At 38.7% G+C, this 13,609-nt stretch overlaps 1 protein-coding gene across 3 annotated transcripts in view; it reads right to left on the reverse strand.

Annotated features, from left to right (window-relative positions):
• The window catches only part of ATP13A4 (ATPase 13A4), a 109,041-nt gene extending 95,677 nt beyond the window's left edge, over positions 1 to 13,364 (reverse strand). The window contains exon 1 of one of the 3 annotated variants that reach the window (XM_055307850.1): positions 13,180 to 13,361. In XM_055307850.1, coding sequence (XP_055163825.1) covers positions 13,180 to 13,242 — 63 coding nt within the window. In that variant the 5' untranslated portion in view covers positions 13,243 to 13,361. Of the gene's footprint in view, positions 1 to 13,179 lie in introns of all 3 variants that reach the window. The other 2 variants (XM_055307851.1, XM_055307852.1) reach the window with 2 other exon arrangements.
• Between the last annotated feature and the right edge of the window lie 245 nt (positions 13,365 to 13,609).

Consider the following 13,609-nt stretch of genomic DNA (forward strand, 5'->3'; position numbering starts at 1 on the left):
CCAGCCTAAGCCCTTTCAGCTGTCCTAAACATCCATGGCTGATGGATGCAAAACTTGGACAACCTTAACAAATAACATTTTACTATGGCAATAAAGAAAAATATTTTTTAATGAAATCAGAAAAGAGAGAGAGAGAGATCAGAAGGAAAACGGTAGAATCGTCAAACTTCTGTAAAGTACCAGATAGAAAATATTTTCAGCCTTGTGAGCTATGTGGTCTCTCTAACAACCATTCATTTCTGCCATTGTAGTATAACAGCAACCAGAGATAATCTGTAAACAAATAGAGGAGGCTGTTACTAACAGAACTTAATTTTCAGATAAGTCAGTAGGCCAGGTGTCACTCATAGTCAATAGTTTGTGGACCCCTGCCACAGAGAAACAATGGAAACATTTGGTCTTTTCTCCTATAGTGATAATATCTACCTAATGAGGTTACTGTGAATAAAGTATCATGTGGAAATGCTTAGCAATGGTCATAGGACCTAGTAAGTAGTCAATAAATGGTAACTATGCCACATGAAGAGTGTTGAAGAAATTAAGTGTGTTTAGATTGAAGAAGAGACGCAGGAGGGATAAAAACAAAAGGACATGTAAGAACAATTTTTACATGCATGAGAAAAGGAAGCTGATTTTTGACAGGTGGCCCCAAAAGGCAAAAGAAGTAGAACTAATGAATTCAGATTAACAGAACCATATCTCCGTTCAATGTAGACGAGTCTTTATAATAGTCATCATTGTCTCACAAGGAAATGCCCTGTCTTACAGCAAGTTTCCCTTTCTGAGGGCATTTAAGGGAAGGTTGGATGGGTGAGGTAAGGAACAGGAGAAAGACAAAGTTTGGATTGCTGGAAAGTTGATTCTATGGAAGGGGTAAAATGAAGTATAGTAAATCAATCCTCTTCTCTGAATTCTAATCCTTATTTACCTATAGATCCGTATACTATTTCATACAGACTTAGAATGTAACTGTAACTAGCTATATTCATCTACCATTCATTCATTTACCCCCCAAATATATATTGTGTATTTATAATTTTTCTAAGTATTGGAAATGAAGCAGTGAATAGGTCATCAATAAGTCATTAATAATTAAATAGAAAAGCATATCCTCCCTTGGGGAATGAAATATTCCACTTTTATTTGTATATTACTTGGCTATTTTTTAATTGGCCAATTAATTACCCAGGGATACTCTGTAGGCAATTATTTCAGTAATGCTAAAACTCAAAAATAAAATGTTTTTCTGTTCCAGGAGCTTGTGTAAAAATTCAGAAGGAAAATGATTAGATTTTTCTTCCCATAAAGTTGAAAGCCCCCACCATCAGGCCTTTATTAAAGAACAGATACTCTAACTGTGTCCACAGGAGATAGAATTTGCTACCAAATAATAAGAATTATAGCTTTTACTTATTCCTCCTACAGAAGAAATAGCAGAAGGAAGCTACATGGGAAATTTTCTGAAATGAAAGATGAAGGCCCTCTCATTTGTTACTAGAGGCTCATTGTCTGCTATGGTCAGAACTGACCCTTTATATGCACATGATGCTTTCTGAAATGCTGTTAAGTAAAATAGAAGCTTCACAACTTCCTAGTATGCACTCCTTCTTCATAGTTCTCTGGGATAGACAATGACAAATGCAGCATTTCTGAGCATCTAAAGCAGACCCCATCCTGGCAATTCCTTATTAGCCCAAATCTCTACTGCTGAGAAGGATTTTGAAAGAATGTGCACATCTCCAAAGGGGATGATTTTAGGCCACTAAGAAAGACTCTCTGACTTAAAAAACAAATCCCTCTTGTACATGTACACAAGAGGCAGGGGAGAGACAGAGGGAGAAGGAGAAGTTGACTCCCCACTGGGCAAGGGAGCCTACCCAGACTCAATCCCAGGAGATCATGAGCCAAGATCAAGATCATGAGCTGAGATCATGACCTGAGCCAAAATCAAGAGTTGGCTGCTTAACCGACTGAACCACCCAGGCACATCTGTATTATGCATATTTTAATCAATAAATATGTTTCATTTTTAAAATCTGAAAAATAAATATATATGTTTTAAAAGCCCTTTTCTACTTCTTCACAAATATCTAAAATATCAGTAGCAAAGATCCAAATTTTATATTCTCTCTAGCAAAGAAAATCATGTGGGGGACTTGACCACCTTAAACACTATTGTTCAGTTCCATTAAATTATTATTTATTGACTCTCAGGTTGGAAATTCCATTTATCCATTTATATTTTTTGTTGAAACCACTAGATCCCCATTTATCTCACTTTTTTGTCTCAAACCACCCACTTTACCACTCTCAACTGTGTTTCATGTAGAGCTGACTCTGACTCCAACTCCAGACGTGGCCATGTGACTAAGATCTTGGTCTTCTTCTGGACACGTTAATAAGTTTGGAAAGGGAAATTATCTAATCATATCCAGTGAGAAAACAAATGAGTATTTTGCTGAGACTATTGAATGAAGGGCAATTTTTTTCCACTGGTGTAATACCTGAGGATAGGTAATATCCTCAGTTACCAGAGGGTCCCATGCAAAGTTTGAGAATAAAACCATTAGGGTCAAATTAACAAAGGTCAATTACTTCTAAGTGGGAAATCCTCTATCAAGATGAAAGCAAAAATCATGGGGATCCCTAGGTGGCTCAGTGGTTTAGCACCTGCCTGTGGCCCAGGGCATGATCCTGGAGTCCTGGGATTGAGTCCCACATCAGGTTCCCTTCATGGAGCCTACTTCTCCCTCTGCTTGTGTCTCTGCCTCTGTGTGTGTGTGTGTGTGTGTGTGTGTGTCTCATGAATAAATAAAATCTTAAAAAATAAAATAAAAAGCTGAAAGCAAAAATCAATTGATGCTGTATGAAGTATAGTAGCAAATAGCCTTTTATGAAGTATAGTAGCAAATAACCTTTTACAACTAACCATCCTGAAACCAAGATTCTATAAAATCAAGCCCAAGTAACTGCTAGGAGAGCGTAAGAAACTTCCATCTGAAGCCAACTTCAGATAAAGATAGAGGTAGCTATCATGGAGAGGATGAATAAGAATATTAATAAAGCACAGCACTCCCGCTCCTCTAAGCCCAGACACAAAGGGACTGCCTAAGAGTAAGTAGAACAAGGACAACAGGTAACTTCTCTACCCCTACTAGGAGCTAAGCATTGAGTGACAAGCCAAGGAGGCCACTGCTGGAGAAGGGGGGAGAGCATGAGGAGGGACCGCTTAAGTGATGCAGGCATGCACAGATGGCTGATTCAGTTCCAGCACCTGTACCCATTTACTTCTGTACCTAAAAGATCAGAGAGCAAAGACTTCTGTGAAAAGAGACCTGGAGGTTCTTGCCTCTCACAAGTTTAAAATGAACCTGAACCTGAAGTATAAAATAACTGCTAAATTAATATGGTCTTGGGCTTATTTAGCAGTTGTTGAAGTGGTCATAGTAAGTGGTAGTAGTACTGGCAGCAGTAGCAGTAGCAGTAGTGTTGGTGGTAGTAGAATAGTAGTGGTAGTAGCAGTAGTGGTAGTAATGGTGGTAGTAGTGATGGTAGTAGCAGTAATGGTAATGGTAGTGGTGGTAGCAGGGGAGATAGAGGTAGTAGTAGTGGTGGTGGGTGGGAGCAGTGGTGGCAATAGTAGTAGTGGTGGTGGCAGCAGTAATAGTAGAAATAGTAGCGGTAGTGGTAGCAAGGCCACATCAAAAACCTAAGGCTAGAATAGGAGCTTTGGAAGCAAGCTGCCTAGGTTCCAGATCTGTTTTTGCTGCTTCTTAGCTTCCAGACTTGGACAAATTAAATAATTTCTCAGTGCTTCCTTTTGTAAAATTGGCATTGGGGATCCCTGGGTGGCGCAGCGGTTTGGCGCCTGCCTTTGGCCCAGGGCGCGATCCTGGAGACCCGGGATCGAATCCCACGTCAGGCTCCCGGTGCATGGAGCCTGTTTCTCCCTCTGTCTGTGTCTCTGCCTCTCTCTCTCTCTCTCTCTCTCTGTATGACTATCGTAAATAAAAAAATTAAAAAAAGAAAAGAACCCAATACTGTAAAATTGGCATTAACCACTCAAAAGTCAGTAAAGAAGATAAAATCTCTTGTAAGATTGTGCACAGAAATCTACAGTTCAACTTATCAGAAACATGTTAAGTAACTTCAATGTTGCATATAAGATACAGACATGAAATAAGATCTGTCCCTGCTTGTAACAACTCACAAACTGTTGGGGGAGGAGAATAAACACATGACTCTACCTATAAAACTTAGTGAAATTGCCAAAATTGGCATTCAAATCTACATCAGACAAGGAAGTGCTTAAGTGTGATCCAGGGGCTCCCAGATGGCTTTAAGGAAGGGAATTAGATCTGAGATGGGTTCTGGTGAATGTGCAGGCCTCTGATGGCCAGGTATCTAGGTGAAGATATATCCCTGGCAGAGACAGTCCATAATGTATTCTTGGGAAAACAAGCAGAGCACATCTGCATAAGCAGAGAGAATGGCAAGTAAATAATTACCTGTTGAAATTGGCTAAAGGAAAAACCTATACAGGGTGGCTTGGTTTCCAGGCTGAAGATCCTTACTTTGCTCAGTGATTCCAAGTTGAAAGAGAACAAAGTTGCAGGAAAATGTGTGCCATAAAAATCAGCCTTATTTTTCCATTAAAAAGCAAGAAAAAGTAACCACTTATCTAAACAAACTCATTTGTTGGATTCTTTTGTTTTTGAACTGGCGTCAAAACATTGATCTCTTTACTGATTCTGAGACTCGAGTACCAGAGCTTCAAAATCATCTACCCATGGCTCCAAAATAGATTCTGGAAATGCTAAAATATACAGTCCCAGCCAGAGTGCTGTGTGTGTAACCACCAAAATCAGAAAGTGTCCTGGCCTGAGGGACATCTTTCTCTGGAAAGCTTGCAGCGCACTGGGCCTCCTCTCTGTTCTGATTTCTGAGGGGGCATCTAGGGCAAAGCTGTGCTTGTTGTCCAGAAAAGTAGCCTTAGGCTGAGGACAGGGTTAAGGAGGCAGTGTTCTGAGCTTCCTTCCATCTCTATCTAGGCTATAGTTTCAGACAGCTCACCAAGGTTTACATGACTGACATCCAGAATAGCTGTAGTCCATGTAGGTCAGTGATCCCACTTGGCTAATCTTCACAAAGCTTTAAAATAATGACAAAGCCTTGAAAATGGCACCAGGAATGAATATCTTCTGGACACATCACCAATGCACCAATGCTGTTGAAGGTCAAGTTGCTGTGCTCTATGTCTTCTGTAGGCCTGAGGAGCTTATAGGGTTCAGCACTGGTTAATCATTTATCAATGGATTTATTCACTCTTTACCCATAATAAACATTCATAAAACAACTGCCATAAATTTTCAGTTCTCACTTGATGTAATGTCTCCATATATGTTCTCCTTTCCTTGACTAAAAGAACTCATAGCACTTTGAAAAAAAAATCGGAAGTATCACTTAAATTTCTTAAGACATTTCATAGGATTTTATCCACCTATTTTAAAACTTTTGATATCATATCCTTTACATGTGTTGGGGAGAACCTCAAGAAACCACCTGCATTGGTCCCTGGTTCAAACTAGTAAGGTATTATCATTTCCACCTTATCAATGAGACAAAACCAAAGAGAAGTGACCATGATTTCCTTTACGGGTATAAGAATAAATAATGGCAGAGCCAACACAACAATGCTAGTCTCCAGTCTCCTAATGTTGTGTTTCTTTCACTCACGCCCTGTTATTTTTGCTACCTAACTAATAACTAAAGTAATGCATCCAGAATTTAGCAAAATTAAGAGGCAGTAAACCAGGACACCTGGATGGCTCAGTTGATTAAACATCTGACTCTTGGTTTCAGCTCAGGTCATGATCCTGGGGTCATAGAATTGGCCCCAAGACAGACTCCAAGCTCATCAGGGAGTCCGCTTGAGATTCCTTCTCTTCCTCTGCCTCGCCACCCCCCCCCCACCAAATAAAGAAAAAAATCTTTAAAAAAAAGCAGTAAACCATTATGTTTAAATCTGGGTCTTAAGCCATAGCCTTCCATGTACTTAGCCAAATGAACCTGGTCATGTTACTTAACCTCTCTACATCTCAGTTCCTACATCTGCAGAAGAGAGATGATGATTCCTCTTAGGGTTTCTGAAATAATTATATATGTTATTATGTGTAAGGTTCCTAGTCAGATCAATCACCATATAAATATCTGCTACTACTGTTGCCATTTCCACTCCCAACCTGTTCCTACTTTTCCCTATGGGATTCAGCACTTGTATCATCTTCTCCCATTACAGACACCCTTAATCCTATTCATCCTGTTCACCCTTGGTCTATGGATTATGAAGTCTTTGCAATTCTAATTTCTAAGGACCTTTCCAATCCATTCTCTACTCAGCATCCTCTATATCAAGGCTATAGTTGCATACTGAATCTCTTCTTTATATACTCCCCAACTTGATTCTGGTACAGTTTTTTCATGGACTAGTGTTCAGGCATCCTTAGAAAGGATAAAATATGCACTCGTTATAGTGTCCTGTGAAGTCTTTCACATTCAGGCCCTCACCTACCCCTCCAGGGAAATGAAATGCCATCTTCCCCCTTGACCTCATTGCTCCTTCTTCTGTGCCCCATAGCTCTGTGTGCAAAACTCCCTCAGTGGCACTTGTTTTATCACAATTTCATTGTGTTTACATCTCTCACTCCCCTACTTGGGCCTGCTACATAGTCATGTGTCTGTGTAATCCCACAGGACCCCCTGCTCTCTGAAGGGCTCTGAACTTGGTTTAGTGCTCTGTTACAGCCATCTTGAAATTCCTAATAATTGTTGAACAAGGGACAACTCATTTTTATTTTGCACTATGCCCCACAAATTATGTACCCAGTCCTGCCTGCTCGACTGTGAACTCTTTAAAAACAAAAGCTTTTTGCTTTTCACTCAAAATCCTCCTTGGTTAGCACAGAGAAGTCCTGGCACAGAGTAAGCATTTGGTAAATATTTGTTGAGTTTATACATGAACAGATGAAAGGATAGCATAAAGTATCTCATAGAAAAATAGTGTAGATGGCTAATTAACTCTGAAGAATAAGCTTTGTTTATGCTTGGGAGAAAGAGGAGTCAATTGATAAATTCACAAAATGATTGGCTATTCCAAATAAATAACACAAAATTTCCCAAGTTTCTTTTTTATTATTCAAATTGTTTCTCCCTTTAAGCCCTGCTTGCCTCCCCATTCTTCTCGGAATAAAAAAATTACAGGTTAATGGAGCTTGGAATTACGTTATCAAACATGCCCTTACTGTTTGTGCCAAGCACTATGCTAAATTCTGGGAATAGTGGGGAAGGGAATGGGCAGGCCACAGAAAGGTGAACTAAGCAGGGTTCCTGTCCTCAAGAAGCAATTAAATCTCACTCTTCAAGAATTTATATCAAAGATGAGTTGACTTCATGGGAGTTCTGCAGCAATGAATCAAGAATAAAGACACTAGACTTGGCCAGTAGCCCAGCTTCCTGAACATTTCAGCTGACAAAATGTCTCAGTCTGAACACAATTCTCCCACTATGAGATCTGTGGGTTCACTAGTTAACATTGGCAACCAACTCGGAGGTGCTCATGGAGCATAATAAATAAGTGGCTATTGAGGTGGGGGGAGGTGCTTTTGCTTCCTGGTGTTAGAGAAGAAAAGACAAACATCAGTTATGAAAGTGAGCCAAATAATGGTGAGGACAGATGTCCCTTGCTCATGCTGAAGGCACGATAGGGCTTCCAATGTGGCAAAGACCACACACCACCCTGCCGCCTTATTATGCACTCATTGCAGTACTAATTTCTTGCTGTTCTCAAAAACAACATGGAAGTTCAAAAAGAGTTTCTCTTGCTTTTCCTGATTCAACAGGTTTTACTTACCCATTCTACTAGTTGATATAACATGAGTGATGACATTAAGAGAGTCTAGTCCAAAAAATATGAATGCCAATAAACATATAGAGATGTGCTCAATTTCAAATCAAGGAAATGCAAAAATAATATAGCCATAAGGTGTCATTTTCACATATCAAATCAGCCCAAGTTAAAAAGATTGATAATGCTCAACATTGGCAAGTATGGTAAAGAAAGCAAGTATTCTCAAAAAAAGATTGCTAGTTAGAGTATAAATTGGTACAAGCATAATCATCTGAAAGGCAATTAAGTATTAGTATCAATGAAAATTTAAAACGCACACTCCCTCATATATCAACGCTATTTCTAGGACTCTATCCTAAGGAAATAATCTGACAAATATGTCAAATTGCACATACAAAGTTGTCCATCACAGCCAAAAAATTTAGAATTAACAAAAGTATACAACATAAGAGATTTGCTTAATCTTGTATAGTTCATCCACATATACTTTAAGCTTTAAAATCATTATGTGGAGCTACAATTCTCAAAAGGAAAATATAGCCATGAAATATTTTTAGATACAATGAAAAGGACAGTTTAAAAAAACATATAGATGAGATAAATCCATTTTTTTTGTTTAAAAAATACATATTTGTGAATATGTGTATTATGCATGCTTTTTAGAATAGATTGTGATTGCTTTTATTGTGTTTTGGCATGATGCATAGTACAAATAAATGGATAATATCTAAATACAACATGCTTTCTGTATTTAGACATGTATCAGGAAGAAGAGGGAAGTTTTGGGGATCCCTGGGTGGCTCAGCGATTTAGCGCGGGCCTTCCGCCTAGGGCGTGATCCTGGAGTCCTGGGATCGAGTCCCGCATCAGGTTCCCTGCATGGAGCCTGCTTCTCCCTCTGCTTGTGTCTCTGCCCACCCCCACCCCCTCTCTCGAATAAATAAAATCTTTAAAAAAAAAGAAAAAGGAAGTCTTAAATAATACGCTCAGAGGTATGCTCAGAGGTAAATATTTCATAACTGGCCTTCAGGTGAGGCAAGATGCAAGTCCTGTGTAGCATTTTCTGATTTCTAAGACATAAATACTCCCAACATTATTTATTTCAGTCTACTGAATATGAAGTCAAAAGAAATTAATAGTAACACACTGTATGTAGTATGCAGTGTTTCCATGATACAAATACAGAGATGTAAATAAACACAATGGTATAGATAATATTAAAATGTATTAAAAAATTAGAAAGCTTTATACATTAGATGAGCTAGATAAATTTTCACTTTTTATGTCTTTAGAAGGAGGGTCGACTATGCTGATCATGTCTGAGTGGAAGATTTATGAATCATATTTACTTTATTTTTTAGATTTTTCTATGTCATTTCAATATTCTTATAATAAACATATGTTATTTTTATAATCAGAAAAACATACAAGGTTTTTTTCTTTCTTATTTGCTAGAACCTAGGAAAGAAAAAAATCAGGAAATATTACTTTTAAAATAAGTCTCACTAGAATAAAATACATCCTCAAAAGGAATATGATTTCATTACATTATAACAAAGGATAACAGTGAGCCATATTCTAATTAACTAAGCCGCAATATTAACCAGATAACCACTTTGTTAAGTCATAGTATAAGGAAATGAGCACTTAGCCTATCTGAGGCATTTAAAAATATAAATATGTATCCACTGTATTCAAAGGAATTTGGGTTCCCAGGCGGTCTGATACTCTTCCTCCACAAATAAGGAAACTCAGTCCCAAGAAGGGTTGAGGTTTTCCCAAAAGAAGGACTATGAGGCTGGGTATAAGGTAACTCAGCTCTTTTCCATGTATAAGTGGTCTCTATAACTTGAGAATAAAAGTATACAGTCCTTACTTACAGTTATTTAATGAGAAGAGATGACCTCACTTTGGGGTTAGTAGTCATTCAATTGGTAAATTGCGAAAGCCCTAACTCTTCCTATTTTTGTTTAGATAATAGCAACTTACATTTACCTAGAATTTTATACTTCTTAAAACACTTCCCCCAGATTATTTCAGCTGATCCTCATAAGAGCCCTGTGAGACAGGTAGGATAAGAAGGACCACAACTATTTGACAGATACAGAAACAGGCTAAAGCAGTAAGTGAGAGCTGGGCCTCTGGTCTACTTGCAGTGCTGATTAGGAATCAGTCTGCTCTTTGAGGCTATTGAGGCAGTCATCCAGATAAACCTGCTCTGAAGATTACTTTCTTCCTTTTCTTCCTTGTCCTAACAAATTCTTTCTTCTTGTGGCTCCTGTCTCATTTCACACTTAATAATGTTACTTTCATATCACCTAGAGTTGCTCTTTCATTCCAATTTCTTTTATTCTAGAATGGAAGACAGTCCCAGGCATACTTAGGCCTGGAGGTATTCTTGTTCTTCTTCATTGGACATGAAGGATAACTGCTAGAATGTTGTTTTCTCTTGAAATTTGAAGTCATTTCTATGATTGGAGGAATGCCTTCTGCAAAGGTCCAAACGGCGTATATTATAAAGCAAGAAACTATAAACATTTTGATGTGGCACATTTCTAGACAATTTTTGGCTTTCTAAAAGGGATTAAAATTCAAGTCAGAGGATTCAGACTTATTCAGGAAATTCAAGTTTACAAATCATATACAACAAAACCGATACTGGGGATCTAAGATCCAAAGTTCTCCCTACGTTTTGTTATCTTAAGGAAGTGTGTTAAGAGTACAGTATCCTGTGGAAGAACTGAAAGGTATCACTGGGCTATGTTTAGGTCCAGAGACAAAAGAGGTACCAACTTAATTAATGTGGTGCCTCAGCTCTCGGATTTATTGGCTAATACCACCTTCGACAAGCAAATTCTCAGTGCATCAATTTCTTCATCTCTAAAGCAGGAATCATAGCGTGTACCTCACAAAGTGTAGTAAAAACCAAGTCAGCTAGTGGCCAAGAAAATACTTGGTAAACTAAAACTCACTATAAAAATATGTAAAACATCTTTAAGATAACTTGATAATTTTGTGAGATCTTAACATTCGCAGTACCACAGATGGACCTAGAAGGTATTATGGAATGAGATAAGTCAGATAGAGAAAGACAAATATCATATGATTTCACTCATATGGGAATCTAAAAATAAAAAAAAAAAACAGTCAAAAACAGACTCATCAACACAGAGAACAACCTGATGGTTGCCAGAGGGAGAGGGCTGGAAGAATGGGCAAAATAGGTGAAGGGGACAAAGAGGTACAAACTTCCATTTACAAAATGAAAAAGTTACAGGGTTAAAAGTACAGCATGGATAATATAGTCAATAATATCGTAAAAACATTGTGTGGTGACAGATGGTGACCACACTTATTGTGGTAAGTGTTTCATAATGTATAGAAGTGTCAAAGCACCATATTGTACACCTGAAACTAACAAGACATTGTATGTCAATTATACTCTGTCAAAACCGAATAAATAAATGAATAAAAAGAGATTTTCAGAACTTTGGATGTTTACAGCTCTGGGCAGGGGGTGGGGGGTGGAGTAGTGAGTTACAAAGGGACAGAGGCAGACACAGCAACAGGCAGGTGGCCAGGTTTCTCCAGGCGGAACAAGATGGAGAGCTCAAGACTGCATACTAATGGCCGCACCTCCGCTAAGACTGCTGGCCAAACGAATCTGGTCCAGAAAACACAGAGCCCCTTTCCATACCAAAGGCCCTGTCCTAACTGGACTTTCAGCTGTATGCAACATGAAGTTGACACCCCGATGCACTGGGTGGTGCCATTATGAAGATGAACTGCACAAAATCACACGCTGCAGTGTGTAGGCTAGAGGACAGTCGTTTTCCCAGCACGAGGAATGTCTGCCAGCAAGTGGATCACAGTTAATGACTATTCAGTGACAAATTGTCAAAGAGCAGAAATGAGTGTATGAGAAAAGAGTGGGTGTGTTTCCATCTGGGGATGTGAGGGAGGAGCCCCTGCTTTCTGGTGAAGAGCATTCCAGATGAGGGTCAAATTTGCAACTTTATATACAGAATAATAGGATATTGACCCTCCAAAGAAAACATTTTGGAGAAGTAAGGATTATAGCGAACATAGCGTCAGAAAGTCATTTCTAGTGATATTTATGTAGGGCCTAAAAATAATTGTCATTGTCAGTCCAATCTGAAAGAAGTAAGGAGATGGTTAAGAAGCCCATGTCGATTTGGGTGTCTTTTATTCCCTTATAATTTTTTCAGCTTTGATAGCAGAAAGGATCTACTCCTGAAGGTCCAAAAAAATGTTGTTGCTATAGGAACAGGTAAGCAGATTAAACTTGAAAGACCAGTTTAGGAACAAAGAATTTAATAGTCAGGGCTAAACAATTAACCAAGAAAAAATTTAAACAAATATCTTTTGGGTTTGTTATTTCTATATTAATTCCAGGAAGATAAAATGCTATTATAGAATGGGAGTATCACATTTTAACATTTTAATTACACCATTACTGGCTTAAAAGACTATGCTTACACAATTAGCAGAAAGGCCTTATTAACCAAAAGTACACATTTCTAACTCTCTCTTGATTACATTGTAATTGAGAAATACAGTTTAAATTCACCAAGAACATAAGAATCATCTCTGATTTTCCTATAATTCCCTAGAGGAGAAACACATCTAAAATAAAAGAGACAGCCAACTACAGAAAGTTTTCTGTAACTAATCTTTTTAGCTAAAGACCTATAAGCAAAATTTCAGAAGTAAACAGAGAAATTTATAGGCTGATAATTGTTAATATTTTATGTTTCCCTTCCCTTTTATGTTTTACATTCTTTGTAAACACAGATACTTGAAGAGAAGACAGTCAGAGACTCAGCTGCACTCCTACCTCACCGTGGCTGTTCCACTTCTTCCTATCAAGACATACACTGCTCATAACAGTAGGGATTTGCTGAAATTATTCAAGTTCTGAACAGAACTTGCTAGACTCCTGAGGCTCAAAAAAGCATCATAAAATGGCATTGTGCTTCTCTCCCTTTCTGTTTTATTTAAAAAGGAAAACTTCTTGATAAAATGAAGACAATGTTTTAATTCCAGCCAATTTCTGCTGTTAGAGATTACATTTATGGGAGAGAGAGAGAGAGATGTCTTGGACACTACCTTTTTTCACATAACACCAGAGTCAAATTGCAGAGGATCATGTGAGTGTGTCTGAGAGTTTGCATGCATGCGTGTGTGTGCCTGTAGGGGGACAGTATTGGAGGCTGGGGAATGGGAAGAAGGGTATGTGGCTAGAATCTTACCATCTCATTCTCTTCTCCTTCATTGAGCAGAGCATGCTGGCCCTTCTCAAACTGGTCCCCCATGAAAAAGTGATTCCACTCCTCCTCCCTGGCCTTCCTGAGCAGGAGCCTCCAGGACCAACTTGCCGAGCCACCGCAACTCACCAGCTGATAGAAAGAGTTAATGATCCTCCAGGTTAAGACTCCTTCTGGAGCACACACCTACTCTCAGCAAATGACAATACTTAGCAAACTGAACTCCTCCCACGAGTCACCCTCTGCTCGGAGGAATTTCTGCCTTGCTTACTGCATTGTCTCAGAGCAGCTGTCCCAAAACAGGCTGCTCCCATGCCGGTCTTTTTGTGCCCAACTTCCAGGGAAAGAACTCATTGCCTGCCCAGTGCCTGCCAGCATAAGACATCTGACTGCAAATCCAACAGGACAATGCAGA

This window comes from Nyctereutes procyonoides, unplaced genomic scaffold (genome assembly GCF_905146905.1).
Source record: "Nyctereutes procyonoides isolate TBG_1078 unplaced genomic scaffold, NYPRO_anot_genome, whole genome shotgun sequence".
Classification (NCBI taxonomy): Eukaryota; Metazoa; Chordata; class Mammalia; order Carnivora; family Canidae; genus Nyctereutes; species Nyctereutes procyonoides.